Here is a 27,220-nt window from a genome sequence, read left to right on the forward strand (position 1 = left end):
TCAGTCGTTGATCAACTCAGTTTGATTGACAGGACAGATGATCAGAGGTGCAGAGTTTTTACCGCCATCATTGTTACTGGGACAGAAGTATGGGTGGAGTTTGTGAGTGAAGGAGCAGCCAGTAAAGGAGTAGATCAGAGCTGCAGCACCTACATCATAAAAGGAGACCAGACCCTCCTCATAATCCACAAACACCCCCACCTTCTCAGGACCAGGATGAAGACAGAGACGGACTGGAGGTGAAGCACAAGCACTGTACTTATTTCCATTTCTCAACCTCACAATCCAGAAACCATCCTGAGGACTCAATGTGATGTTTCCCTTCCTGTTGATCGACTCTCTGGCCACTCCTAAATCCCATTTAGTCTTTCCTTTAACCTGAACCTCAAAGTAAAATCTGCCTGAAGAGAAACTCTGCTCTCCTAAAACATTAGGACATGGAGAAAATCTCTCTGGATTGTCTGGAAGTTTCTTCTTCACATCACCATACTTCACTTGTTTTCCATCATCAGACAGGATGAGATAAGGATGAGCTGTATCAGGATCCAGAGACACATCTACTGCATACTGCTGCACCCTCTGCAGCTCCGCCTCAAACAGCTCATTCATATCTTTCCAGAGTGTCTCCTCCAGTGTCTCCACAGCTCTCACCACAGTCCCCTCATATGATGGTGGACGGACTCTGACCTCTGTCCAGTCCTTGGTGGGTGAAGCAGCTTTCAGGGAGGAGAAGCTTTGGAGGAGGTGGAGGTGGTCTTCAGAGCGTGAGAGCTGCTCCACCTCAGAGCTTCTCTCCATCAGCTCAGAGATTTCCTGTTCCAGATCTTTGATGAGACCTTCAGCCTGTTTCTCTGTAGCTTCCTGTTTGTCTTCGATCTCCTTTATGAACTTTTTCAGGCGTCTCTCAACAGACTCCTTCAGAGCCGTGAAGACCTGAACACCTTCTGCTTTCTGTCTGTCTGCAGCAGCTTTACTCATCTTCACCGACTCTGTGATCTCCTGAATCTTCAGTCGTCTCTTCTGGATCATCTGCTGAATCTCAGCCTCTGTCTTCTCCAGCTCTGCCTTCTTTCCTTCATATTCTTCTCTCAGAGGAACAAACTCGTGGTTCTTGTGGTCTAAAGCAGAGCAGAGCATGCAGACACATGTCTGGTCGGTCTTACAGAACAGCTCCAGGAGTTTATCGTGCTTCGTGCACATCCTGCCTTCCAGGTTCTCCACAGCATCAACCAGCTGATGTCTTTTCAGACGTTTCACTGTCAGATGAGGCTCCAGGTGAGTCTGACAGTAGGAGGTCTGACACACCAGGCAGGACTTCAGGGCCTTCAGTCTGGTTCCAGTGCAGACGTCACAGGGAACTTCTCCTGGTTTGGCAGCTTGTTGCTCTGAGCTGCTGCTGCTGGCTTTCTGCTGAGCTTCACGTCTGAACTGAGCAACTATCTCAGAGATGAAGGTGTTGACCCTCAGCTGAGGTCGAGTGTAGAAAGTCTCTTTACACAAGGGACACTTACAGATGACATTCATGTCCCAGTGCTGACTGATGCAGGTTTTGCAGAAGTTGTGTCCACATGATGTAGTGACTGGATCAGTGAACACATCCAGACAGATGGAGCACAGAAACTGATTTTCAGATCTCAGATTGTTGGCAGCTGACATGGCTGCACTCTGAGGGAGAAAGGAAAAAACACATTTTATTCAAAATTCAATTTAAATTTCATTTTACAAAGAGAAAAACAAGCGTCAGTGATCTAAGGAGCTTGGAAAGAAAATGGTCTGCAAGTTTCACCAGTAAAGCTTCTTCAGTTCTAAGAGTAAGTGGTGGAGATCAAGCCACACACTGAGACACAAACGGGTTCATCCAAAACACAAGCTTAAAAAATTAAAGAAACTTAAAGAAGCCAGGGATGCCTCGAAAGGAGACAATCCAGTGGCCAAAGAGGTGAGGCTGTTACGCGAGTATTCGATCCAAGGGAGATGTTTGCTCCAGGTGGTCTGGTGGGTAGAGGCCACACATTGGAGGGCTGCCTCAAGCTCTTGGTTAGCCTGTTCTCTGTTTACTTGTCTGTGGATGAAAAGCAGAAGAAACACTAACCTGGGCTCCCAGAACCGAACAGAACACCTTCCAGCCTTGTGATGTGAATTGTGGGCCTCGGTGAGAGACAATGTCAGCAGGGATACCATGAAGACGAAGTACGTGAGTTGTTAGGAGCCAGGCAGTTGCCAGAGCTGTGGGGAGCTTAGGTAGAAACGACCAATGATAGTTAGGATGATTGTGTTACCTGATTAGGGTGGCAGGCCCGTGACAAAGTCGATGGTGATATGTGATCAGGGATGGCCTGCCATCGGCAAGGATCAGAGCACGCCAGAGGCTGGTTGGTTAGAGGTCTTGTTCTGTGCGCAGACTGGCCAGGCAGAAATGTACTCACGGACATCTTTGGCGAGAGTAGGCCACTAAGCGAAGCTTTAAATTAGGGCTTGGCCATATTATACAGTTCACGGTAATACCGGTACAATGTTAGGCAACGATAAGAAAATGAATATGGGTAAAACGCGAATGCGCAGTGCCTTTGTCTTCATACGCACATGGACGAAAAAGCATGGCGACAACGGAGAATGAGAAGGGAGAAAGCATCTTATTGAGTGAAACGGATGAACCACAATTGGTTTGTAAAAATGGTGCCACTTCAGTGATGTGGAACTGGTTTGGTGTTTGTCTGTCAGATACCCACCAAAGCACATTTTTTTGTAGAACATGCAAGCAGACCGTCGTTATTGCCGTATTTGTCGGAATAAGGTGCTTGTAAATCTGGGAGTAATCTGGGTCCTAAACTCCCTCCGCTTCAGGTCCCGAAGTCAAACGAACACGGCAGCATCACTGAGAGTTAAAAACTGTCTAAATTCTTTCATCTTTAATAAAACAATCAGCATTGCTGCTTTACCAGGTGTAACTATGAAGTTTAACATCTGGGCATCCATGAAAACAGAATTTATTACATTTAACGAAGTTAAAAGTTAGCAGGAAGTTAGTGGAAGTTAGCTCGCTAGTTTCGCTAGTTACCTAAGCATGATATAGCATGTTCTGACTAAGAGATTTCTGAAAAAATTAAAACGTGCAGCTCTGCTATCACTTCCAACATAAACGAAGACAGGAAACTAAACAGCAGTGACGTTGGTAAGGTTACTGAAGTTGGGCTAGCTGGTATATAATGATGTGCTACGTGATCGCTAGCGACACAGCTATGTTAGCATAACATAAACAGCAACGTTGGAGGATGAACGCTAACGCTTTTCCACTCGATAAAAGTTAACGTGAAGGTTCCTGATGATTAGAGACAAATGCAATCGCATGGCAGAATGCTGTAAACGGACCAAACTTCAGTCAGCAGAACAACTGAGATAATCCATCCACAATAGAAGGTTAGTCATTAATACACTGCAACAACATGGGAATAGAGCAGCTGTGATAGAATACAGCATTAATGGTACACTTCTGTACCATTAATGAATCAATGGTACAGAAGTGGAGGAAGCAAGAAGTAGGAGTTGAATAAAGCTTGATTTATCTGACTGCTTTGTTTCGCTTAATGTGCCTTATAATCCCGTGCACTTTATGGCTCGAAAAATACGTATTTTACTTTTTTATTTGGCACACTGCAGTTTAATGTTGCACCTCTTTTTAACTTCAGTAGATATTTTACATGGTTATGCTCAGGATGTGTCAGCCCATTTCTAAACTTTCAGCAAGGAATTTGCATTTGCACTGTTAAATTTTTATATAGCTTTAATGCACATAAAAAACAGCTGCTTGTTTAAGTGAAAATAGATTTTTTTTTTGTGCTAGTAAAGTTGTGGAGTTGTATTTTGTCTCGCATCAATTATATCGTCAGTTATATTGTTAGCGCAAATTTTCAAATATATATCGTGATACATATTTTTTGCCATGTCGTCCTGCTCTACTTTAAATGAATGAGATGGTGTGGTGGACCCCTGGGTGCCAGGTGAATGTGGTTGTGCGTGCCCAGTGACCTAACAGAGGAGGGAACAAAGAGTCCTGGAGGGACAGTCCCAGGGTCCGGTTCAGTTCGTTGGGCCTCCTATATGCCAAACTCAATCTCCTAGGTCAGTCATTCTCAGACTGTGGCACATGTACCACTAGTTTAATAATAATCGCACCGGCAACTGTTGAAGGAAGACGTGAGTCTCTTCAAGGTCGTGATAAACAGATGGAACTGAAGAATGGTAAGGTGGATTGTGTGACAGAGGGATTCAGTAAACTGACAGAGAGGGTGGTGGCTTTTAAACAGGTCGTATGGCACCACCCCTTTACCCCACAAGGCATTCCCTTTTCCAATCCAACATGGGTTTATGTTGCTGTAACAGGGGAAACCCTAAAACCAGTGGCGTAAGGGGCGGTAACGGACTCCATCCTCTTTGGTCACTCGCTGCTCGCAGCCGACTCAAGAAAAAAAGGGACAATTCAAGGGAGTGCGAGTCACACAATGATCTGGTGATGAATTGCTGCCATCCCTCTGCTTAAATGCTGGCAGGGGAAATGAGGCTCAGGTGCTTCCACTTCACAGGTGCGTGGGCAAGGGCGTAAACCAGCAATGACTTCAGATGTTTCAAAGTAAAACTTTAAAGACATTAATCAGAGCAGAAAGTGATGAACAAACAGTAATCAGAGCAGAAAGTGACGAACAACCAGTAATCAGAACAGAAAGTGATGAACATCCAGTAATCAGAACAGAAAGTGATGAACAAACAGTAATCAGAACAGAAAGTGGTGAACAAACAGTAATCAGAACAGAAAGTGATGAACAAACATTAATCAGAACAGAAAGTGATGAGCAAACATTAATCAGAACATACGGTTACAGTGTAACCTTGGTTCTCTTAGTGAGAGACTATCTCTCCACACTGTTACATATTCCATATGTACGGGGTACGACCCCCCCTTAGTCGTGGCGTGTGGATATTTCTTTAAGACACTCCGGCACACCCGGCTACACCCCACAGCTTACGTATAAAACAGCTGTGCAGACGTGACACCGGTGATCGTTTGATCGGAACGCGTCTCCAAGTGGCCTCACGGTGGAGAGATAGTCTCGATATGCTAGAGAACGTACGGTTATGGTGTAACCTTGGTTCTCTTAGTGAGAGACTATCTCTCCACACCGTTACATATTCCATATGTACGGTAACTCTTTAAGACACCCCGCGAGGAGACAGTGCAACCGAACTGCCGAGAGTGAAGAACTATGTACAAATACACATATGTACACACCACCCCAGTCAGGGCCAAGCCAGACACGAAGGCCGAGCCAGGGGGTGGAGGCAGCAGTCTGCAGCTACCAGACTGGCCTGAACCGGTCCTGCAGGACGCAGGACTGCAAGTGATCGGCCACTCAATGTTAGCCCAGGAACCGCGAGGCAGATAGCCAGGGAACGCAGCACACTGAGCCACCAAGTAACAGCCCGCATCCGGGGCAGCCGATGCGCCAGCGCTGGGGACCCAGGGCGCTGGTGGGAAATGGACTACTGGCCATCAATTCCATCGTCTCACGCCCAAGACGCCGATCAACATTGCAGCATGGAATGTCAGAACTGGTCATCTTGTTGGGCAGAAGGAGATCATCGCCCGTGAACTTTCAAAACTCAACGTCTCGATAACGGCCCTATCGGAACTTCGGCTGACTGGAACTGGCACTGTCTCTGTCGAAGTGCCGGCCATGGACGAAAAGATGACGTTGTATTACTCGGGCGGCGACAAAAGAGAAGCCGGAGTTGGCTTCATGGTACACCATCGGTTCTCTGCAAGCGTCGTGGCCTTCCAACCTATATCTGACCGTATCGCTGTCCTAACTGTCAACGGTACAATCAAGCTACATATCATTGCGGTCTATGCACCGACCGAAATGAACTCCGACGCATCTAAAGATGATTTCTATGGTTGCCTGCAAGACGTCTTGGACTCCCTACCTCAAACCGGCATGATCATGATCGTCGGCGACATGAACGCCCACGTCGGAGAAGACTGCACTGGCTGGGAATCGACGATGGGAAAATTCGGCCATGCAAAAATGAACGACAACGGGCTACGATTGCTGTCATTTGCCGCCACCAACAAACTGGTCCTCGGGAACACGCTATTCCAACACTCGCTCAAGCACCGTCTGACATGGCGCAACCCAAGAGGAAATGACTCAGCGCTACTCGACTATGTGCTCATCAACACCCGGTTCCGATCATCCTTGCAAGATGTCCGGGCGATGCGCGGACCTGACTGCGGCTCTGATCACTATCTTTTCCGCGCCAGAGTGCGCCTGAAGCTCCAACGAGCGAAGAGGCCGACACCCAAACCACCCAGGCTGGGCTGGCATCACCTCACCAACAATGACCGCCGTCAAGAATTCCAGATCGCATTATCGAACCGCTTCGCCCTACTCCCCCTGAGCGATGATGCCAACAAAGAAGAGCAAACAATATCGGAAGCCATCTTGGACTGCGCCAAGCCGCTGTGCCCACCCGCCTGACGTCACACACAACCGTGGATCTCGGACGACTGTCTCGATTTGGTCGTCGAACGCAAGAAGGCCAAGCTAACCAACTTTGAAAAGTGTCGTCGGCTAAACCGTGAGGTGCGGCTGAAGATGAAAGCAGACCGTGAGGCGTACTGGAACAAAGTCACCGAGGAACTTGCCTACTGGTGTTGGCCAGAGGGGCCGATGGCGCGATATGGCAGCCTGGCTTCTGTCAGTCTGCCCCAGGGCAGCTGTGGCTACAACTGTAGCTTGCCTCCACCAGTGTATGAATGTGAGAGTGAATGAATAGTGGCATTGTAAAGCGCTTTGGGTGCCTTGAAAAGCGCTATATAAATCCAATCCATTATTAAAATCAGAATCAGAATCAGAATACTTTATTGATCCCTGGGGGAAATTATTTTTTGTTACAGTGCTCCATTATAAACCAACATTAAGACAAGACAGACAATACGCTAACTAAGAATAGTACAATATATACATATATATACATACATACATAAGTCAGTCATAAATAAATAGCTGGAAAAGAAACATGTGTAGTTGTAGCAGTAAACAGTGTGTTAAGTGGATGCGTTGTACAGGGAGATGGCCACAGGCAGGAAAGATTTCCTGTGTCGTTCAGTGGTGCTTTTCGATAATCTCAGTCTCTCACTGAACGTGCTCCTGTGACTGACCAGCATGTCATGGAGTGGGTGGGAGGTGTTATCCAACATTGTCTTTATCTTGGACAGCATCCGCCTTTCCGACACCACCTTGAGGGAGTCCAGCTCCATCCCCACAACATTGCTGGCCTTACGGATTAGTTTATTAAGTCTGTTGGCATCTGCGACCCTCAGCCTGCTCCCCCAGCATGCAACAGCATAGAGGATCGCACTGGCCACAACAGACTCATAGAAAATCCTGAGCATTTTCTGGCAGATGTTGAAGGACCTCAGTTGCCTCAAAAAATAGAGACAACTCTGGCCCTTCCTGTAAAGTGCTGTGGTGTTTTTAGCCCAGTCCAGTTTATTGTCAATGTGTACTCCAAGGTATTTATAGTCCTCCACAATGTCAACACTGACCCCCAAGTGTTTCCTGGTCTTCCTGAAGTCCACGATCAGTTCCTTGGTCTTTGCCACATTGAGCTGCAGATGATTCTGCTCACACCACGTGACAAAGGAGTCGACCACAGCCCGGTACTCTGTCTCATCATCCCTGCTGATGCATCCAACCACCGCAGAGTCATCAGAAAACTTCTGAAGATGGCAGGTCTCTGTGCAGTGGCTGAAGTCTGTGGTGTAGAGGGTGAAGAGGAAAGGGGAGAGGACAGTCCCCCGTGGTGCCCCTGTGGGGGGGGGCACCACAGGGGCACCACAGAAAATACGGCCGAACGACAAGACTACAGGGTGTTGTACCAGACCATACGTAGTCTCAGTGGCAAGTGCAAGACGATGAATGATAACATCAGGAAGGTGGATGGCTCGTTTGTAAAGTCAACTGCGGAGCGCCTGCAATGGTGGAAAGAATACTTCAATGAACTCTACAATCACGATCCGCCCCAACGTCCGGCTGCAGCGCCGCCCATCATCGACCCTCCTACGGTGCCGATGTCTGATGCAATCCATTCGCTAAAGAACAACAAGGCCGCTGGCCCTGATCATGTGGCAGCAGAAGCCCTCAAAGCTGGAGGAGAAGTCCTCGTCATACGTCTACACTCATTATTCAAACTGATCTGGACATCAAATGTGATACCAGCAAATTGGAAGAAGGCGGCTGTCATTCCTATCCTAAAGAAAGGCGACAATCGAGAATGTAAAAACTACCGGGGCATCAGCTTACTGTCCATCGTTGGCAAGGTCCTTATGAAAATAATTCAATCACGCCTTCAAAATCACCATGAGATGACCAGCCGGGAAGAACAGGCCGGGTTCCGACCCGGACGAGGCTGCAGCGACCAGATCTTCACCCTACGTCGACTCATGGAGGAACGGATCAGATGCGGACGCCGAACAGTCATCATCTTCATTGATTTCAAGTCTGCGTTTGATTGCAACGACCGGCCAGCAGTGAAGATCATCGAGCTACTACAAACCGCCTACGATGGCTCGACTAGCCAGGTACGTATTCATGACGAAGTGTCCGAAGAATTCCCCATCATGACAGGGGTCCGGCAGGGCGATGTGATGTCACCGCTGTTGTTCAACATCGTCATCGATGCGATAATGCACAAAGCATTCGAGGGCCGCCGCGGAGTCCAAGCCTCGATCGATCGATTTATCACCGATCTAATGTTCGCTGACGATAGTGCCATTTTTGCCGAAGACGACACCGAGGCAACTCACATCCTCTATGACATCGCCCGGCACTCCAAACTGTACGGCCTCAAGGTTAACGCCGAGAAGACCAAAGTCCTGACCACCGACGGCTCACCAACGATCATCCACCTTGATGGTGTGCAGATCAAACAAGTCCAACAATTTCAATATCTGGGGTCCCTCGTCGAGGAGAAGAAAGTGGCATCATCAGCGGAGATACGCTCCAGAATTGGGCAGGCGGCGGCAGCATTCGCCTCCCTGCGCTGGTGCGTCTGGAAGAAGAACAACATCTCATTAGCGACAAAGATCCTCCTTTACCGAACCCTGATCCTGCCCATTCTACTTTACGGTGCAGAGACGTGGACAATGCTAAAACACGACCTGAGCAAGCTCGAAGTTTTCCAAATGCGTTGCCTTAGATGCATGCTCGGCGTTTCCCTTCGCGACCGTCATTCGAATGACACCATCCTCACCAGCTGCGGCAGCCAACCGACGATCGCGACCTAATCCAGCGCCACCGACTCCGTTGGTTTGGCCACATTTGTCGAATGGACCCGAGCCGCTACCCCCATGGCCTACTCTGGTTGACCCGCCCCACCGATTGGAGGGTGCATCGAAATGCACCAAAGAAGACATGGATGAAACAAATCCAGGATGATTTGAAGGCCCTTCGACTTGACCTCGAGCAGGCAAGAACCATCGCCTTGGATCGAAAAGCGTGGAAGATAATCGTTGGTCAAGCAAGAGAACCTGCGGCACCTAAAGCAGCATACTGGTTGCGCGGCAGACCTCCGCCGCTGGTCGCCCGCTAAGGACAAGAAGGAAGGAACAGCCCGCCTGTCGCATAGGGCTACAACATGCGGGCAATGCCAGACAGAGAGTTGGCACTAAAGTTGGAGAACTCTCACTCACCACAGCGAGGTCCGACTGGTGTGTACGCCAGCGAAGCGGGCAACCACAGGTGAAGCTTGGGATGTGACCCGTCCATCCTCAAAGCTGAAGCCACCCCGAGCTGTTGAGAGACAGGGAGGGGGGGGCTGGCGCTGTCCGCAGACAGGGGAGCAGCAAGACTGAACTTCAAAAACAAGACACCCATACATAGCGTTGCAGGCCGGAGAACACCCACGCGCCGGCCGAATGATCAGACACAGCGAGTCCCAGCTGGCGTGTAAACTGGCGAAGCGCAGGCAACACACCAAGGGAACACAACCGGGAGCTGCAGCAGCTGACATGCCAGAGAGAATCCGGCTAAAATAGGCTGGAAAAGGCATACACGCCGCAGCGAGGTCCAACCGACGAATGCAGGCAACATGCCAGGGGAAGACTGCCCGGAGCTGCAGTGCAGCCAGGGACGTGACTCACCGGGGATGTCAGCTCACTGAGCGGGCCCTGCCGGCCACGTAAACCCGCAACATTTGGAGAATGTGCCAGACAGAGAGCCAGCGCCGCAGGCTGGAGAACTGTCAACTGCTGGCCGAGCGGTCAGACGCAGCGAGGTCCGACTGACGTATGAACCCGCGAAGCGGGAAATAGGCCAGGAGAGCACAGCCTGCAGCAGAGCTGGCCACTAGGCTAGCTGAGGATGTCAGGAGGGAGGAGAGTGGCTGGAGGACAGCTGAGCCTAGGCTCCAAGTCCTCCCCACCTCAACTCAACACGGCCGTCTCTGCACGCCTGCAGAGGCCCCTCAGCTTCTTTAAAGCGAGGTGGCCGCAGGCCAGACAGACAGTTACATCAGTCTGTCTAGTCGTCTGACCGGAGCCAAGCGTCATAAACATCAACCTCCTGACCATCAACCTCCACCAGCCCAGGCCTCAAGGAGGCGGGGTCATGGGAGAGAATGCCATGGGAGGGCCCCAGAACCCAGGGAACCCAGACATGGGTTCACCCGTCCGGACCCTACTCCAGTGGCTGCCAGAGGGGATTGAAGCTTCTTCAACATCCACCTCACGATAATCAACCTCCACCGGCCCAGGCCTCGCAGAGGCGGGGCCCTGGAAGGGAACGCTGCAGCCATCATCCTCATGTAGCCTGAAAGGCACGGGATTGGGGTGGGCTCTCCATGCCCAGCCCGCCTGCAGCTGTCGTGTCAAGCACCATCCACAGAGGAAGTGACAGAATGGCTACCAGCAGGGCATAAGTAACCCTCACGCCCCTGTCAGGGCATGCCGCCCTGCCCAGGGAAGGCCCGAAGGGGCAACTAGGGACCAAGGGGGGGGGGGGGGGGGGGGGCTACGAGGGAGGGGCCAAAGGCAACTACTCCTGCCATGCATGGCAGCATTCAACTGCGGGCAGGGGATCATAAACGCCAGGAGGCAGGGCACATACGGCAGCAGCGGCACCTTAGGCAGTAGGCACTGAGGCTGCGTGATAGCAACAACCTGGAGGTCTATTAAGCTAGAGTGGACCCCAGGAAGGGTTAATTCCCACACCCAGCATGCTGCAATCAGGAGCCGAAAGGACCCAACTCGCCAGACAGCCCAGGGCAGCCCAGGGACAGGTGGGCAACACCGAAGGAGAAGATGGAAGCTTCTTCAACATCCGCCACATGTCAGTCAACCTCCAAGCCCAGGCCTCACAGAGGCGGAGCCATGGGAGGGACGCTGTGGGAAGGGCCAGCAGTAAATCAGCAACAGGTATGGGAGGGGACCCAGCCCATGGCCCATGCCATGACTGGAGTCACAGCAGTGGCAGCCATGTTCCCCATAGTAGCCTGCTCTCTCATTTTTGGAGGCAGGAGAAGGGGGAGGGGCGGGTCATTTAATGCTTTCAAACCCAGCACGGTCTGTCTAGTCCGCGCTGGCAACAAAGCAGTGCATGCAAGCAACAGCTTCTTCAGCCAGCACAGTGCCTACGATAAAAAGGCAAAAATGCCATACACAGACATGTTTGGGACGTGTGGGCTGCCATACTTCTGCTACCAAGCAAGGGGGCGGGGCCACATGCTAACCAGGAAGTGCTAACAGGTAGCCGGTGTTCTGACAAAACGCCCATCAAGCTGCCCTACTTGTTGTTACTGCGCATGCGCACAATTCAAAACGGCCATGTTTCCGGTGTAAATAGTACACGCCTATTATTTCATCCTACCCCGATCTTGTGCCGATCTCGTTGCTTTCGAAAAAAGGTTTGTATTATAAGTTTTACTTCTTTATTACAGATGATAATTGTTTACCTTAAGCTGCTCACTCGAAGTCATATTCCAAGTGTTTATTTTGTGCTTTTCAACTTCTGCAAACCTTCTCAATTTATTTTAGTCCTCCTGCAGTTACTGGACACCACGCTCCGTTGTTATGGTGAATAAACGCTCCGTTGTTATGTCGAAGAAAGTACTACTGCACCACATACTTGTTAATTGCGTGATAACGTCGTGTAGTCGTTTTATTTTACTGTATGGATTCCGAAGCCATGTTGAAATTGTCCAATTTTCTCCTTAGTTATGGAGAACAAATACGAGGAACTGCTCATGTTTCTGTCTGCTGGGTCCTACCCATCGGAATACGATAAGTCCCAGAGGCAAACCCTTAGGAGATACGCCGCAAAATTCAGACTGAAGGGTCAGTATTGTAATGTAAATAAACAACTAAATGTAATTATTGGTTAAATACATGTTATAATTAATTTACATTTTTTTAAATATAGGCGGAGTGCTCTTGTTTGGAAACAGGAGAGTGATAAAAACAAAAGAAGAAGCCATGGGACTATTCCAAGAGTTTCATTCAAGTCCCATCGGTGGACACACTGGTGTACTCAAGACTCGAACTGCAATTTGTTCCAGATTTTACTGGTATGGCATGTCGGTTGACATTGGGAATTGGGTATGTATTTTTAAAGTTGTTATTTATATATAGTATGTTAATAGTGCACCAATAGAATGCATAGTTATCCTGAAGATCTCCAACCTTCCTTTCATATCAAAAATCCTTGAAAGAGTAGTTGTCAAACAGCTAACAGATCATCTGCAGAGGAATGGTTTATTTGAAGAGTTTCAGTCAGGTTTCAGAGCTCAGCACAGCACAGAAACAGCTTTAGTGAAGGTTACAAATGATCTTCTTATGGCCTCTGACAGTGGACTCATCTCTGTGCTTGTCCTGCTAGACCTCAGTGCAGCGTTCGATACTGTTGACCATAATATCCTATTAGAGCCATTAGAACATGCTGTAGGTATTACAAGTACTGCGCTGCAGTGGTTTGTATCATATCTATCTAATAGACTCCAATTTGTGCATGTAAATGGAGAGTCCTCTTCACACACTGAGGTTAATTATGGAGTTCCACAGGGTTCAGTGCTAGGACCCATTCTGTTTACATTATACATGCTTCCCTTAGGCAGTATCATTAGAAGACATAGCATACATTTTCACTGCTATGCAGATGACACCCAGCTCTATCTGTCCATGAAGCCAGATAACACACACCAACTAGAAAGTGCATTTTCTGAAGAAACTGCAGTGTGAATGCTTGAATCTGAATGTATGGACTGAAATGAATTAATTGCTGAATTTTGAGTTAAAAATTTTGAATGAGATAAAAAAAAAAAAAAAACAACCTGAATTTAACCTGAAAACAACAGTGCTGAACTGCTAAAAGCTGAAGGTTACACAGAAGAAGAAGTTGGAAAAAAGCTGAAAATGTTTTAATTGTAAATTAGAAAACCCTAAGAAATGAGAAAAGAACATTTAGAGTCAGAAAACATCTGAAAGAATATTAAAAGGTCATATTCTTTGAATCACTGAATGACTAAAATGTGATCCCTCCACTTGGACCCACACAGTTTAAAAAGTTTACATCTCTGAGCTTTGAAAGACAAGATGTTGGAAAAAGAACGATGGCGACGTTTTGAGGGTAAAATGATGGCTTTAACACTGTGGACACAGCAGCAGTTGAAAGAGAAGTGTTTAAGATTAATTTTGGCAGAGTGGCAGGCAGAGCTCGTTAAGCAGGCAGGTGTGAGCCTGGTTGCTATAGTGACCGCACCCAAGGGCTCCATACACACGGACACAGACATGCACCTCACTTTTGCTGCTTAAAATGAACAGAAAAGTCAGGCCGAAACAAATCGCTCCCAAATGAAAAGTAAAAGTCGTATTGACAAAATTCTTTCACCGTGAGCGACAGCAATGTCTAGTCTACCTAATTCTCAGTTTTCATGCCTGTGGAGCTTATTATATGGACGTGGTGACAGTGGAAAGACACCATGCTCTTCTGATTTTCAAACGAACCTTCTGAGCCATTTTAACATTAGAGTCTATGGAAGAGTTGGAGGGAGGAGGCTGTGCATTGGTGGCATTTATGAAAGAACCATAACACCTGGTACAATAGTAAACACATTGGATGAAAGAGGACAGCGATGGCTACGTTTTGAGGGTAAAATCATACCTGTAGAGCAAACGCTGCGGACACAGCAGCAGTTTTAAAAAAGATTTTAAGATTAATTTTTTCGCTCCTCTCACTCTAGCAGTTGAGCTGTCTCACTCTAGCCCCAACATTCCGTCCCATACACACCCATTATAAACTCTGAAACGGGTGAAAAAACATCATGAAACTTAAACTGGAACTGAAGAAAAAGTATAATAGATATTGAAAAGATAAATACAAGTTGAATAGTTGAATGTCTTGTCTTCGTTTTAAAGTTTGAATGGTGGCTCTATGTCAACGTATGTGGAAGTAGTAAGAGTTTAAAAATGAGTAAGTTGAATGAGAATTTGAAGGGTCTCCCCATTGAAATACATGGGAAATTTTTGTTGAATAAAGTTGAATAAAATTAAAAATATAAATGTTAAAAATGAGAAAAATAGAAGCACACCATTCCAAAAGAAGAGGAATCTAATGGTGTTTGAATGGTTTTTCTAAGTTGAACGGTTTTGAAGGAGATAGTCGGCGAAAAACGTACGGAATAGGAAAAAATAATAATAAAGATTAGAAGAACAATACTGTGAATGCTTTTCAAGCATTCACACTAATTAGTTAAACTGCAGGAATGTCTTAAAGACATAAAGACCTGGATGGCCGCTAACTTTCTGCTTCTTAATTCAGATAAAACTGAGGTTATTGTACTCGGCCCTGAAAATCTTAGAAATATGGTATCTAACCAGATTCTTACTCTGGATGGCATTACCTTGGCCTCCAGTAACGCGGTGAGGAACCTTGGAGTCATTTTTGACCAGGACATGTCCTTCAACGCACATATTAAACAAATATGTAAGACTGCTTTCTTCCATTTGCGCAACATCTCTAAAATTAGAAATATCCTGTCTCGGAGTGACGCTGAAAAACTAGTTCATGCATTTATTACTTCCAGGCTGGACGACTGTAATTCATTATTATCAGGATGTCCAAAAAACTCACTGAAAAGCCTTCAGCTAATCCAAAATGCTGCAGCAAGAGTCCTGACAGGGACTAGAAAGAGAGAGCATATTTCTCCTGTTTTGGCTTCCCTTCATTGGCTTCCTGTTAAATCCAGAATTGAATTCAAAATCCTGCTCCTCACATACAAGGTCTTAAATAATCAGGCCCCATCTTATCTTAATGACCTTGTAGTACCATATCACCCTATTAGAGCGCTCCGCTCTCGCTCTGCAGGCCTACTTGTTGTTCCTAGAGTATTTAAAAGTAGAATGGGAGGGAGAGCCTTCAGTTTTCAGGCCCCTCTTCTGTGGAACCAGCTTCCAGTTTGGATTCAGGAGACAGACACTATCTCTACTTTTAAGATTAGGCTTCAAACTTTCCTTTTTGCTAAAGCATATAGTTAGGGCTGGACCAGGTGACCCTGAATCCTCCCTTAGTTATGCTGCAATAGATGTAGGCTGCCGGGGGATTCCCATGATGCATTGAGTTTTTCCTTTCCAGTCACCTTTCTCACTCACTATGTGTTAACAGACCTCTCTGCATTGAATCATATCTGTTATTAACCTCTGTCTCTCTTCCACAGCATGTCTTTATCCTGTCTTCCTTCTCTCACCCCAACCGGTCGCAGCAGATGGCCGCACCTCCCTGAGCCTGGTTCTGCCGGAGGTTTCTTCCTGTTAAAAGGGAGTTTTTCCTTCCCACTGTCGCCAAAGTGCTTGCTCATAGGGGGTCATATGATTGTTGGGTTTTTCTCTGTATCTATGAAGCGCCTTGAGGCGACTTTTGTTGTGATTTGGCGCTATATAAATAAAATTGAATTGAATTGAATTGAAGACACGTACCAGATTTCAGGATGATGTACAGTAATTAACACTGTTTCGCCACTTGATCGAGTATTTTTATAGAACATTTGCAATTTTGTTGTTTAATTAATTGCGATTGTTGGGTAATATAAAGATCGTTCAATATGTTTAAGGTCCTGGCTTGTGACCAGTGTCAAAAAATGGGAAAACCATTGGCTGCTGTGCAACCACTGCAGTGTATAAAGGTAAATATCAGTAGCATTTTAGTAGAAAATAGTAATGTTATAATGTACATTACATATTAATGTGATTCTTCTATCATTGACAGGTGTCACATGTCTGGGAGCTAATCGGAATAGATCTAACTGGACCTCTTCCAAAAACGTCTAGTGGCTTCCAGTACATTATGACTGCAACAGACTATTTTTCAAAATGGGTTGAGGCTTTTCCATTAAAAAGCAAAAGTGCTGCTGAGGTAGCTCATCAGTTGTGCTCACTCATATATAGACATGGCTGCCCAAAACGAATTTTATCCGACCAAGGAAGAGAATTTGTTAACGAGGTAAGTGTTAAGTTTACTTTTCCATACCTCTTTAGGTAAGTACTTGGCCACAGTGTGCCAAGTAGCTGCCAGGCCAAAGGTTTTGTGTGGTTGTTTTTAAAAAACAATTTTCTTTTTTCTTTGAAGCTCAACTCAAGACTTTGCAGCTTAATGAAAATAGAAAGAAGCGTCACAGCAGCATATCACCCTCAGACAAATGGCCTAGACGAAAAGACAAATGACAACATAAAAAGGTATGTTTTATTTGTATGTAACATTTCATTTGCTTTTAAGACACTGTCACTATTGTGTTTTTTTTATGTCCACATGTAGAGCCCTGAGAAAATTAGTCAACAGTCAACAGAATGACTGGGATGTGTATCTGGATGCTACACTGTTTTCTTTGAGGTCCAAGGTCCACACCACAACCAAATACACACCATTCCGTTTAATGTATGGGAGAGAAGCTACATATCCTTCTGAAGTTCCTGTTGAAGTCCCAGTAAGTGTTATTAAGGAATTCTATTTATGCAACATCTATGATAATGCATAAATTAAATGTAATCTTAATTGGAAATTGTGCATATTGATATTGGCTGCAGCTTTAATCTTCTCTGCTTAACTTCTATATGCAAGAAACATTTAAAAGATAAAGTAAGTGACTAGTTACTTCTTTATATTTGTATCTTTATGTAAAGTAATACATCTTGAGGAGACCTTTAAGTATAATGTGTTCACCTATGGAAGTGTATCAAGAGTAAAAATGACTATACAAAAAATGATATGAGTCTATCTTTGTGGCTTTCTGTGCTCAAAGCTTTATAATAGTATATTTACTTTTAAACACGAGTTATTATAGTTAGATTTTTCAGTTCATGTTTCACATGCATTATTTGTCTTTATGATTTTAATTGTAATTTAAAATGTGAAAATTTTAGCTGTCCTCCATCATTCTCCCTGAGGAGTCGAGTTACGGTGACTTTGTATCTTCTACAAGAGACACACAAGGGCAAGTTAAAAAAAAACTGTAGAGGAAAATATGGCAAAGTCCCAAGACTTACAAAAGGAAGCCTATGCCAGACGAGTCCAGAAGAAGTACAGAAACCTTGTGTACAGCGTTGGAGATGAAGTTCTTCTCTTGAACATGAGGAAACGTGAAAGGAAGGGAGGAAGGTTTGATCCAGATTTTTCAGGACCCTACACCATTCAAGACATTGCTGGCAAATGTGTGAGATTAAAAAACACGGAAGGAGCAACTTTAAAAAATCACTACAGCATTGACCATATCAAGCCGTACAGAAGAAGCCACCATGTAAATGTCATGTGGTTGTGCCCTGTGAACTTTGGTATGCACTGGATTCTTGTGGTATGTGTCCATTTAGTTATTAATTTGTTGTGAAGCAGTTTCTTGCTGAAAGTGTTATTCTTAAATAGGTTTTCAGTGGCAAAAACTATAGTAATTTTAATTAATTTATTAACTTTTTCTTTAGATTGTCAACATTTCTGCACAGAGAATACTGCTCATAGACCCCATGGGGAATGAAGGTGTTTATGACAGGAAAATTCTGCGCAACTGGAGGTATGCATGATACTGAGGTATTATTCTTAGATAAAACATTTCTTGTTTCATTACAAACATTTTTGTTCAAATAGGAATTTTCTGAGGATGAGAGGGCATGAAGACACCATGGAGTGGCAGTTACAGACTATGCAACACAACAAGCAACAGGATTCCAGCAGTTGTGGAGTTTTGCTGTTAAAGGTAACCCTTATTCAAATGATTCCATTTATTGTTAGCTACAATTAGGACTTTACATTATAATAATGAGAAATCTCACAGTTTGCAGAACACTACCTTGCTTTTGGAGAGGTCAGTGAAGTATTAACCACTACAGAAGCAGTTGTGCTGGAGCGAATGCAGATAGCTTGCACCCTACTTGAACATCGAGGTAAGTCCAGTAAAGTCCTTATCACGTTAGAGTGTGTACTTCCAATTTAAATACTGCTTTTCAAACACTTTCAGATAAGACCCTTCTTTAAGTCTAATTAAAAAAATTCAAGGGACTAATTTGCCATGAAGTATTTGTGGAACAAATTTACTATTATTTTTTAATTAATCAATAAATAATGTTTGATTAAAACCTAACCATGAATGTGTTTCAGGGAACGCTGAGGATTACTGCATTGTTTGCTCTATGTTAGATGCTGACGCTGACCGCAGCATGATTGAAATGGTAAAACAAAACAAAACAAAAGAAACACAAGTCTTAGTATCATTACTTGCTAATCATGTTTAAAATGTTGACTAATAGTATTCACCAAACATAATATGAGCTATTTATTTTTCCTTTCCAGGTGCAGTGTGAATCTTGCCAAAGATGGGCACATTTTGCATGTGCAAAATATAAAGAGAGCAACCAAGAATATAAATGCAAAAAATGTAAGGAAAACACATAACAACTTCTAATAAAAACAGCTGTCTTTCCCCCTCCATGTCTCTTTGCATTCTTTGTCAACATTAGATGATTGTGTGCAGGAAGCATGTTTTGATAGTGTGATTTGGCCATCTGAACATGCTACCTAAATAAAACTATGCAGGAAGCATGTTTTGATAGTGTGATTTGGCCATCTGAACATGCTACCTAAATAAAACTATGCAGGAAGCATGTTTTGATAGTGTGATTTGGCCATCTGAACATGCTACCTAAATAAAACTATGCAGGAAGCATGTTTTGATAGTGTGATTTGGCCATCTGAACATGCTACCCAAATAAAACCATGCAGGAAGCATGTTTTAATAGTGTGATTTTGCCATCTGAACATGCTACCTAAATAAAACTATGCAGGAAGCATGTTTTAATAGTGTGATTTGGCCATCTGAACATGCTACCTAAATAAAACTATGCAGGAAGCATGTTTTGATAGTGTGATTTGGCCATCTGAACATGCTACCTAAATAAAACTATGCAGGAAGCATGTTTTAATAGTGTGATTTGGCCATCTGAACTTGCTACCTAAATAAATCCCAGCAGGAAGCATGTTCTTAACGTCCTAGCGAAATAACTCAAAGTTTTTAAGTGTGAATTGGCCATCTGAACGTCCTACCTATACGACGGAGCCATTAACTACGTAAGGTAGCATATTCTGATAAGGTAGCACGGATTGATAGACAAGACCATAAATTTACGCTACGGTAGGATGTTTTGACAAGGTAGGACGTTTTGTCAGAACACCGGCGCTAGCCACAACCTGAATTCCCCTTCCACTGTTTATTAGCTCCTGCGTCACAGTGCTGACAGGTAAAAGCATATGCTTGGAACTCTGACACATTTCCCCAATGTAGCCGAGCTACGAGCGGAGCCCTGCTGGCCGCGTTAACCCCCGAGCTGCGGGCGACACGCCAGACAGGCTAACCGGCTGGAATCCTACTCGCAGGCCGGCTAACGATTAGCTGACACGAAACGTAGCATAATTCCCCACTGTTTATTCCCACATTGTTAAGCAGGCCAACAGCGAACGTTAGGAAGGCTGAAGTCGTATCCTCTCTGTGTTAACACACTTAGCAGCCGAGCTGCACAGTGCCAAGGCGACAGCGTATGCTTGAACACTGAAGCCGTGTCCCTGCCGTGTTTCCTCACTGTAGCCGAGCTACGCACTAGCCGGCAGCTGCACAGCATGGTCCAACCGGTGCATAATCCTGTTTTTTTTTCAAGGCGATATGCCGGGGAAGGGGGACCAACCAAGGAGAAGCAAGGGCCAGCCAAGGGGAACCAAGCTAAGGGGTACCAGGGGAATACCGGGGCTACCAGGGGACCTAGAAGGGAGAAATACATCGCCCACGGAGGATGCTGAAGCACGCTCCAATAGACGCACATACACAGTACTCTCAAGGTAAGCACTCTTTTGCCCACACACACAAGTGGAGATCAACAATCACCGGTGTCACGTCTGCACAGCTGTTTTATACATAAGCTGTGGGGCGTAGCCGGGCGTGCCGGAGTGTCTTGAAGAGATATCCACACGCCACGACCAAGGGGGGTCGTATCCCGTACATATGGAATATGTAATGACATGGAGAGATAGTCTCGATATGCTAGAGAACAGAAAGTGATGAACAAACAGTAATCAGAAGAGAAAGTGATGAACAAACATTAATCAGAACAGAAAGTGATGAACAAACAGTAATCAGAAGAGAAAGTGATGAACAAACAGTAATAAGAAAAGAAAGTGACGAACAAACATTAATCAGAAAAGAAAGTGACGAACAAACATTAATCAGAACAGAAAGTGACGAACAAACATTAATCAGAACAGAAAGTGATGAACAAACAGTAATCAGAAGAGAAAGTGATGAACAAACAGTAATAAGAAAAGAAAGTGACGAACAAACATTAATCAGAAAAGAAAGTGACGAACAAACATTAATCAGAACAGAAAGTGACGAACAAACATTAATCAGAACAGAAAGTGATGAACAAACAGTAATCAGAAGAGAAAGTGATGAACAAACAGTAATCAGAAAAGAAAGTGACGAACAAACAGTAATCAGAACAGAAAGTGGTGAACAAACAGTAATCAGAACAGAAAGTGGTGAACAAACAGTAATCAGAACAGAAAGTGACGAACAAACAGTAATAAGAAAAGAAAGTGACGAACAAACATTAATCAGAACAGAAAGTGACGAACAAACAGTAATCAGAACAGAAAGTGACGAACAAACAGTAATCAGAACAGAAAGTGACGAACAAACATTAATCAGAACAGAAAGTGATGAACAAACATTAATCAGAACAGAAAGTGACGAACAAACAGTAATCAGAACAGAAAGTGACGAACAACCAGTAATCAGAACAGAAAGTGATGAACAAACAGTAATCAGAACAGAAAGTGATGAACAAACAGTAATCAGAACAGAAAGTGACGAACAACCAGTAATCAGAACAGAAAGTGACGAACAAACAGTAATCAGAACAGAAAGTGACGAACAAACAGTAATCAGAACAGAAAGTGATGAACAAACATTAATCAGAACAGAAAGTGACGAACAAACAGTAATCAGAACAGAAAGTGACGAACAAACATTAATCAGAACAGAAAGTGACGAACAAACAGTAATCAGAACAGAAAGTGACGAACAACCAGTAATCAGAACAGAAAGTGACGAACAAACAGTAATCAGAACAGAAAGTGACGAACAAACAGTAATCAGAACAGAAAGTGATGAACAAACATTAATCAGAACAGAAAGTGACGAACAAACAGTAATCAGAACAGAAAGTGGATGAACAAACATTAATCAGAACAGAAAGTGATGAACAAACAGTAATCAGAACAGAAAGTGACGAACAACCAGTAATCAGAACAGAAAGTGACGAACAAACAGTAATCAGAACAGAAAGTGACGAACAAACATTAATCAGAACAGAAAGTCACGAACAAACAGTAATCAGAACAGAAAGTGACGAACAAACAGTAATCAGAACAGAAAGTGACGAACAAACATTAATCAGAACAGAAAGTGGTGAACAAACAGTAATCAGAACAGAAAGTGACGAACAAACAGTAATCAGAACAGAAAGTGACGAACAAACATTAATCAGAACAGAAAGTGACGAACAAACAGTAATCAGAACAGAAAGTGACGAACAACCAGTAATCAGAACAGAAAGTGACGAACAAACAGTAATCAGAACAGAAAGTGACGAACAAACAGTAATCAGAACAGAAAGTGGTGAACAAACAGTAATCAGAACAGAAAGTGACGAACAAACAGTAATCAGAACAGAAAGTGACGAACAAACAGTAATCAGAACAGAAAGTGACGAACAAACAGTAATCAGAACAGAAAGTGACGAACAAACAGTAATCAGAACAGAAAGTGACGAACAACCAGTAATCAGAACAGAAAGTGACGAACAAACAGTAATCAGAACAGAAAGTGACGAACAAACAGTAATCAGAACAGAAAGTGACGAACAAACATTAATCAGAACAGAAAGTGACGAACAAACAGTAATCAGAACAGAAAGTGACGAACAACCAGTAATCAGAACAGAAAGTGACGAACAAACAGTAATCAGAACAGAAAGTGACGAACAAACAGTAATCAGAACAGAAAGTGGTGAACAAACAGTAATCAGAACAGAAAGTGGTGAACAAACAGTAATCAGAACAGAAAGTGACGAACAAACAGTAATCAGAACAGAAAGTGACGAACAAACAGTAATCAGAACAGAAAGTGATGAACAAACAGTAATCAGAACAGAAAGTGATGAACAAACAGTAATCAGAACAGAAAGTGACGAACAAACAGTAATCAGAACAGAAAGTGGTGAACAAACAGTAATCAGAACAGAAAGTGACGAACAAACAGTAATCAGAACAGAAAGTGACGAACAAACAGTAATCAGAACAGAAAGTGATGAACAAACAGTAATCAGAACAGAAAGTGACGAACAAACAGTAATCAGAACAGAAAGTGACGAACAAACAGTAATCAGAACAGAAAGTGACGAACAAACAGTAATCAGAACAGAAAGTGATGAACAAACATTAATCAGAACAGAAAGTGACGAACAAACAGTAATCAGAACAGAAAGTGACGAACAAACATTAATCAGAACAGAAAGTGACGAACAAACAGTAATCAGAACAGAAAGTGACGAACAACCAGTAATCAGAACAGAAAGTGACGAACAAACAGTAATCAGAACAGAAAGTGACGAACAAACAGTAATCAGAACAGAAAGTGATGAACAAACATTAATCAGAACAGAAAGTGACGAACAAACAGTAATCAGAACAGAAAGTGGATGAACAAACATTAATCAGAACAGAAAGTGATGAACAAACAGTAATCAGAACAGAAAGTGACGAACAACCAGTAATCAGAACAGAAAGTGACGAACAAACAGTAATCAGAACAGAAAGTGACGAACAAACATTAATCAGAACAGAAAGTGACGAACAAACAGTAATCAGAACAGAAAGTGACGAACAAACAGTAATCAGAACAGAAAGTGACGAACAAACAGTAATCAGAACAGAAAGTCACGAACAAACATTAATCAGAACAGAAAGTGGTGAACAAACAGTAATCAGAACAGAAAGTGACGAACAAACAGTAATCAGAACAGAAAGTGACGAACAAACAGTAATCAGAACAGAAAGTGACGAACAACCAGTAATCAGAACAGAAAGTGACGAACAAACAGTAATCAGAACAGAAAGTGACGAACAAACAGTAATCAGAACAGAAAGTGGTGAACAAACAGTAATCAGAACAGAAAGTGGTGAACAAACAGTAATCAGAACAGAAAGTGACGAACAAACAGTAATCAGAACAGAAAGTGACGAACAAACATTAATCAGAACAGAAAGTGACGAACAAACAGTAATCAGAACAGAAAGTGACGAACAACCAGTAATCAGAACAGAAAGTGACGAACAAACAGTAATCAGAACAGAAAGTGACGAACAAACAGTAATCAGAACAGAAAGTGGTGAACAAACAGTAATCAGAACAGAAAGTGGTGAACAAACAGTAATCAGAACAGAAAGTGATGAACAAACAGTAATCAGAACAGAAAGTGGTGAACAAACAGTAATCAGAACAGAAAGTGACGAACAAACAGTAATCAGAACAGAAAGTGGTGAACAAACAGTAATCAGAACAGAAAGTGGTGAACAAACAGTAATCAGAACAGAAAGTGGTGAACAAACAGTAATCAGAACAGAAAGTGACGAACAAACAGTAATCAGAACAGAAAGTGACGAACAAACAGTAATCAGAACAGAAAGTGACGAACAAACAGTAATCAGAACAGAAAGTGACGAACAAACATTAATCAGAACAGAAAGTGGTGAACAAACAGTAATCAGAACAGAAAGTGACGAACAAACAGTAATCAGAACAGAAAGTGACGAACAAACATTAATCAGAACAGAAAGTGACGAACAAACAGTAATCAGAACAGAAAGTGACGAACAAACATTAATCAGAACAGAAAGTGACGAACAAACAGTAATCAGAACAGAAAGTGACGAACAACCAGTAATCAGAACAGAAAGTGACGAACAAACAGTAATCAGAACAGAAAGTGACGAACAAACAGTAATCAGAACAGAAAGTGGTGAACAAACAGTAATCAGAACAGAAAGTGGTGAACAAACAGTAATCAGAACAGAAAGTGACGAACAAACAGTAATCAGAACAGAAAGTGACGAACAAACATTAATCAGAACAGAAAGTGACGAACAAACAGTAATCAGAACAGAAAGTGACGAACAACCAGTAATCAGAACAGAAAGTGACGAACAAACAGTAATCAGAACAGAAAGTGACGAACAAACAGTAATCAGAACAGAAAGTGGTGAACAAACAGTAATCAGAACAGAAAGTGGTGAACAAACAGTAATCAGAACAGAAAGTGATGAACAAACAGTAATCAGAACAGAAAGTGACGAACAAACAGTAATCAGAACAGAAAGTGGTGAACAAACAGTAATCAGAACAGAAAGTGATGAACAAACAGTAATCAGAACAGAAAGTGACGAACAAACAGTAATCAGAACAGAAAGTGGTGAACAAACAGTAATCAGAACAGAAAGTGATGAACAAACAGTAATCAGAACAGAAAGTGGTGAACAAACAGTAATCAGAACAGAAAGTGACGAACAAACAGTAATCAGAACAGAAAGTGGTGAACAAACAGTAATCAGAACAGAAAGTGGTGAACAAACAGTAATCAGAACAGAAAGTGGTGAACAAACAGTAATCAGAACAGAAAGTGACGAACAAACAGTAATCAGAACAGAAAGTGGTGAACAAACAGTAATCAGAACAGAAAGTGGTGAACAAACAGTAATCAGAACAGAAAGTGACGAACAAACAGTAATCAGAACAGAAAGTGGTGAACAAACAGTAATCAGAACAGAAAGTGGTGAACAAACAGTAATCAGAACAGAAAGTGGTGAACAAACAGTAATCAGAACAGAAAGTGACGAACAAACAGTAATCAGAACAGAAAGTGGTGAACAAACAGTAATCAGAACAGAAAGTGGTGAACAAACAGTAATCAGAACAGAAAGTGGTGAACAAACAGTAATCAGAACAGAAAGTGGTGAACAAACAGTAATCAGAACAGAAAGTGATGAACAAACAGTAATCAGAACAGAAAGTGACGAACAAACAGTAATCAGAACAGAAAGTGTGGAGTCAGTCCAAAGTTTAGAGCACATGCTTTGAGTGCAGAGTCCTGTTTGAAACAGCATCAACATCTGTGGTTACTGTTGCGTTTGTATTTTATTATTGTCATTTGTATTGAGAAACATATAATCATTTATGCTTAGAAGTATATAGTTGATTGCATATTGAAAGAATGTCTCATCCTATGAGGTCTGTAACAACTCTGTGCAGAAGGAAGAGGGGAGTGCGTTCACTCCTCTTCAGAGTGTTCTGGCATAGATCACACACCTCCTAGGGTCATGAGAGAGGTCGTATCTTCTCTCGCTGATATGTGGTATAGCAAGCACACGTATATCTGTTTGAGTGTAAGAGCCTTTAGTTCATGTGAGCAGCTGGACTCCCTGGCGCCAATAGGTGTGGGGATTCTTCACAGGGTCACATCTTGACCGCACACACACACACACACACACACACACACACACACACACACACACACACACACACACACACACACACACACAGGCACACACACACACAGGCACACATACGCTGCTGGTGAGCGACAGGAACACGCTTGTCACAGTTCTCTCCCTCGTGCACGAGTAACACAAAGAACTTTGGTGACTTGCGTCTTGCTTTTGCTATTGTAGTAGAATTGTCTCGTTCCAGCGAGGGGTTGTGCTAGACAGACCCATCAGTTAAATGAGTAGATTTTTTGGAACCAATGTGATTGTCAATGAGTCAACATGAAGTGAACAGAGAGAGAAGATTTGTGTAGAAGCAGGAAGTGTGATCAGCTGCACTCACCACTGTTGCTGAGAGAAACCTGATGGACTCCAGTGAATCTTCTTTTAGAGACAAACAGGACTCGACTGCAGCTCTGCTGCTGCTCTCTCACACTTTCACTTCTTGAAAATGATGTTGAATTTCTTGTATTTGAGGTGTTGCTCCGCCTCTACCTGCAGCTGTTTTTCTGGTTTTGCTGCCTCTCCCTTTACAGGAATTATGGTTGCAAATTTTGAAGCTAACATGATAAGATTTTCACCAATTATGTTGAGATTCAGCTTTTTTAGATCCTAATAAAATATATGCAATAACTGCACTGAACACCATTTAATGAACAGCAGCTGTCCCACCCTGATGGTGTTCACATCCACTCCAGATCCACTTGCACATTGTCCAAAACACTGCAGCAAGGCTTCTGTCCAAAACATCTAAATACTCACATCTAAAAACCGTTGCTAATATAGCTGCATTGGCTCCCCATTGAATTCATCAACATTGTTGTGTTTGTTGGGGAGAAAACTTAGAAACATACAGTGCAGCACTTCACAGTCACGCTGCTAGTGAATGAAGATTTATGTAAAAAACTTTTTTTTTTTTCTTTTGCCTGTCCCGTTTGGCTCTTTTGCCATCAGAATTATTGTCTAAAGGCAAAGAAAGATGCCCAACGGATTTACTTTACCAAATTGACCATCCCAGCCTTGCCGTAATGGTCTATTTGATTCAC

The 27,220-nt window shown here is 43.6% G+C and overlaps 2 protein-coding genes and 1 long non-coding RNA gene across 3 annotated transcripts in view; 1 reads left to right on the plus strand and 2 right to left on the minus strand.

Moving 5' to 3' along the window:
- Window positions 1–26,616, minus strand: LOC146672936 (E3 ubiquitin-protein ligase TRIM21-like). Its single transcript, XM_085401515.1, has 2 exons — window positions 26,518–26,616; window positions 1–1,665 (listed from the first exon to the last, which is right to left on the minus strand). The coding sequence occupies exon 2, from the start codon at window positions 1,654–1,656 to the stop codon at window positions 1–3; it is 1,656 nt and encodes a 551-aa protein (XP_085257641.1). The 5' UTR covers window positions 1,657–1,665; window positions 26,518–26,616.
- The window catches only part of LOC146672933 (uncharacterized), a 405,352-nt gene that overhangs the window by 37,941 nt on the left and 340,191 nt on the right, over window positions 1–27,220 (minus strand). The window lies entirely within an intron of this gene.
- Window positions 1,348–27,220, plus strand: part of LOC146672937 (uncharacterized) — a 339,553-nt gene continuing 313,680 nt past the window's right edge. The window contains exon 1 of the long non-coding RNA XR_014910428.1: window positions 1,348–1,453. This is a non-coding gene — a long non-coding RNA (uncharacterized LOC146672937). The remainder of the gene's footprint in view (window positions 1,454–27,220) is intronic.

This window comes from Rhamphochromis longiceps, linkage group LG3, assembly GCF_057381845.1.
Source record: "Rhamphochromis longiceps isolate RC_006_pf linkage group LG3, R_longiceps_female_GT1.1, whole genome shotgun sequence".
In the NCBI taxonomy this organism is placed as follows: Eukaryota; Metazoa; Chordata; class Actinopteri; order Cichliformes; family Cichlidae; genus Rhamphochromis; species Rhamphochromis longiceps.

Bases quoted from the DNA above. Each gene is read 5' to 3' on its own strand.
- LOC146672936 (XM_085401515.1), bottom strand. From the start codon at position 1,656: ATGTCAGCTGCCAACAATCTGAGATCTGAAAATCAGTTTCTGTGCTCC.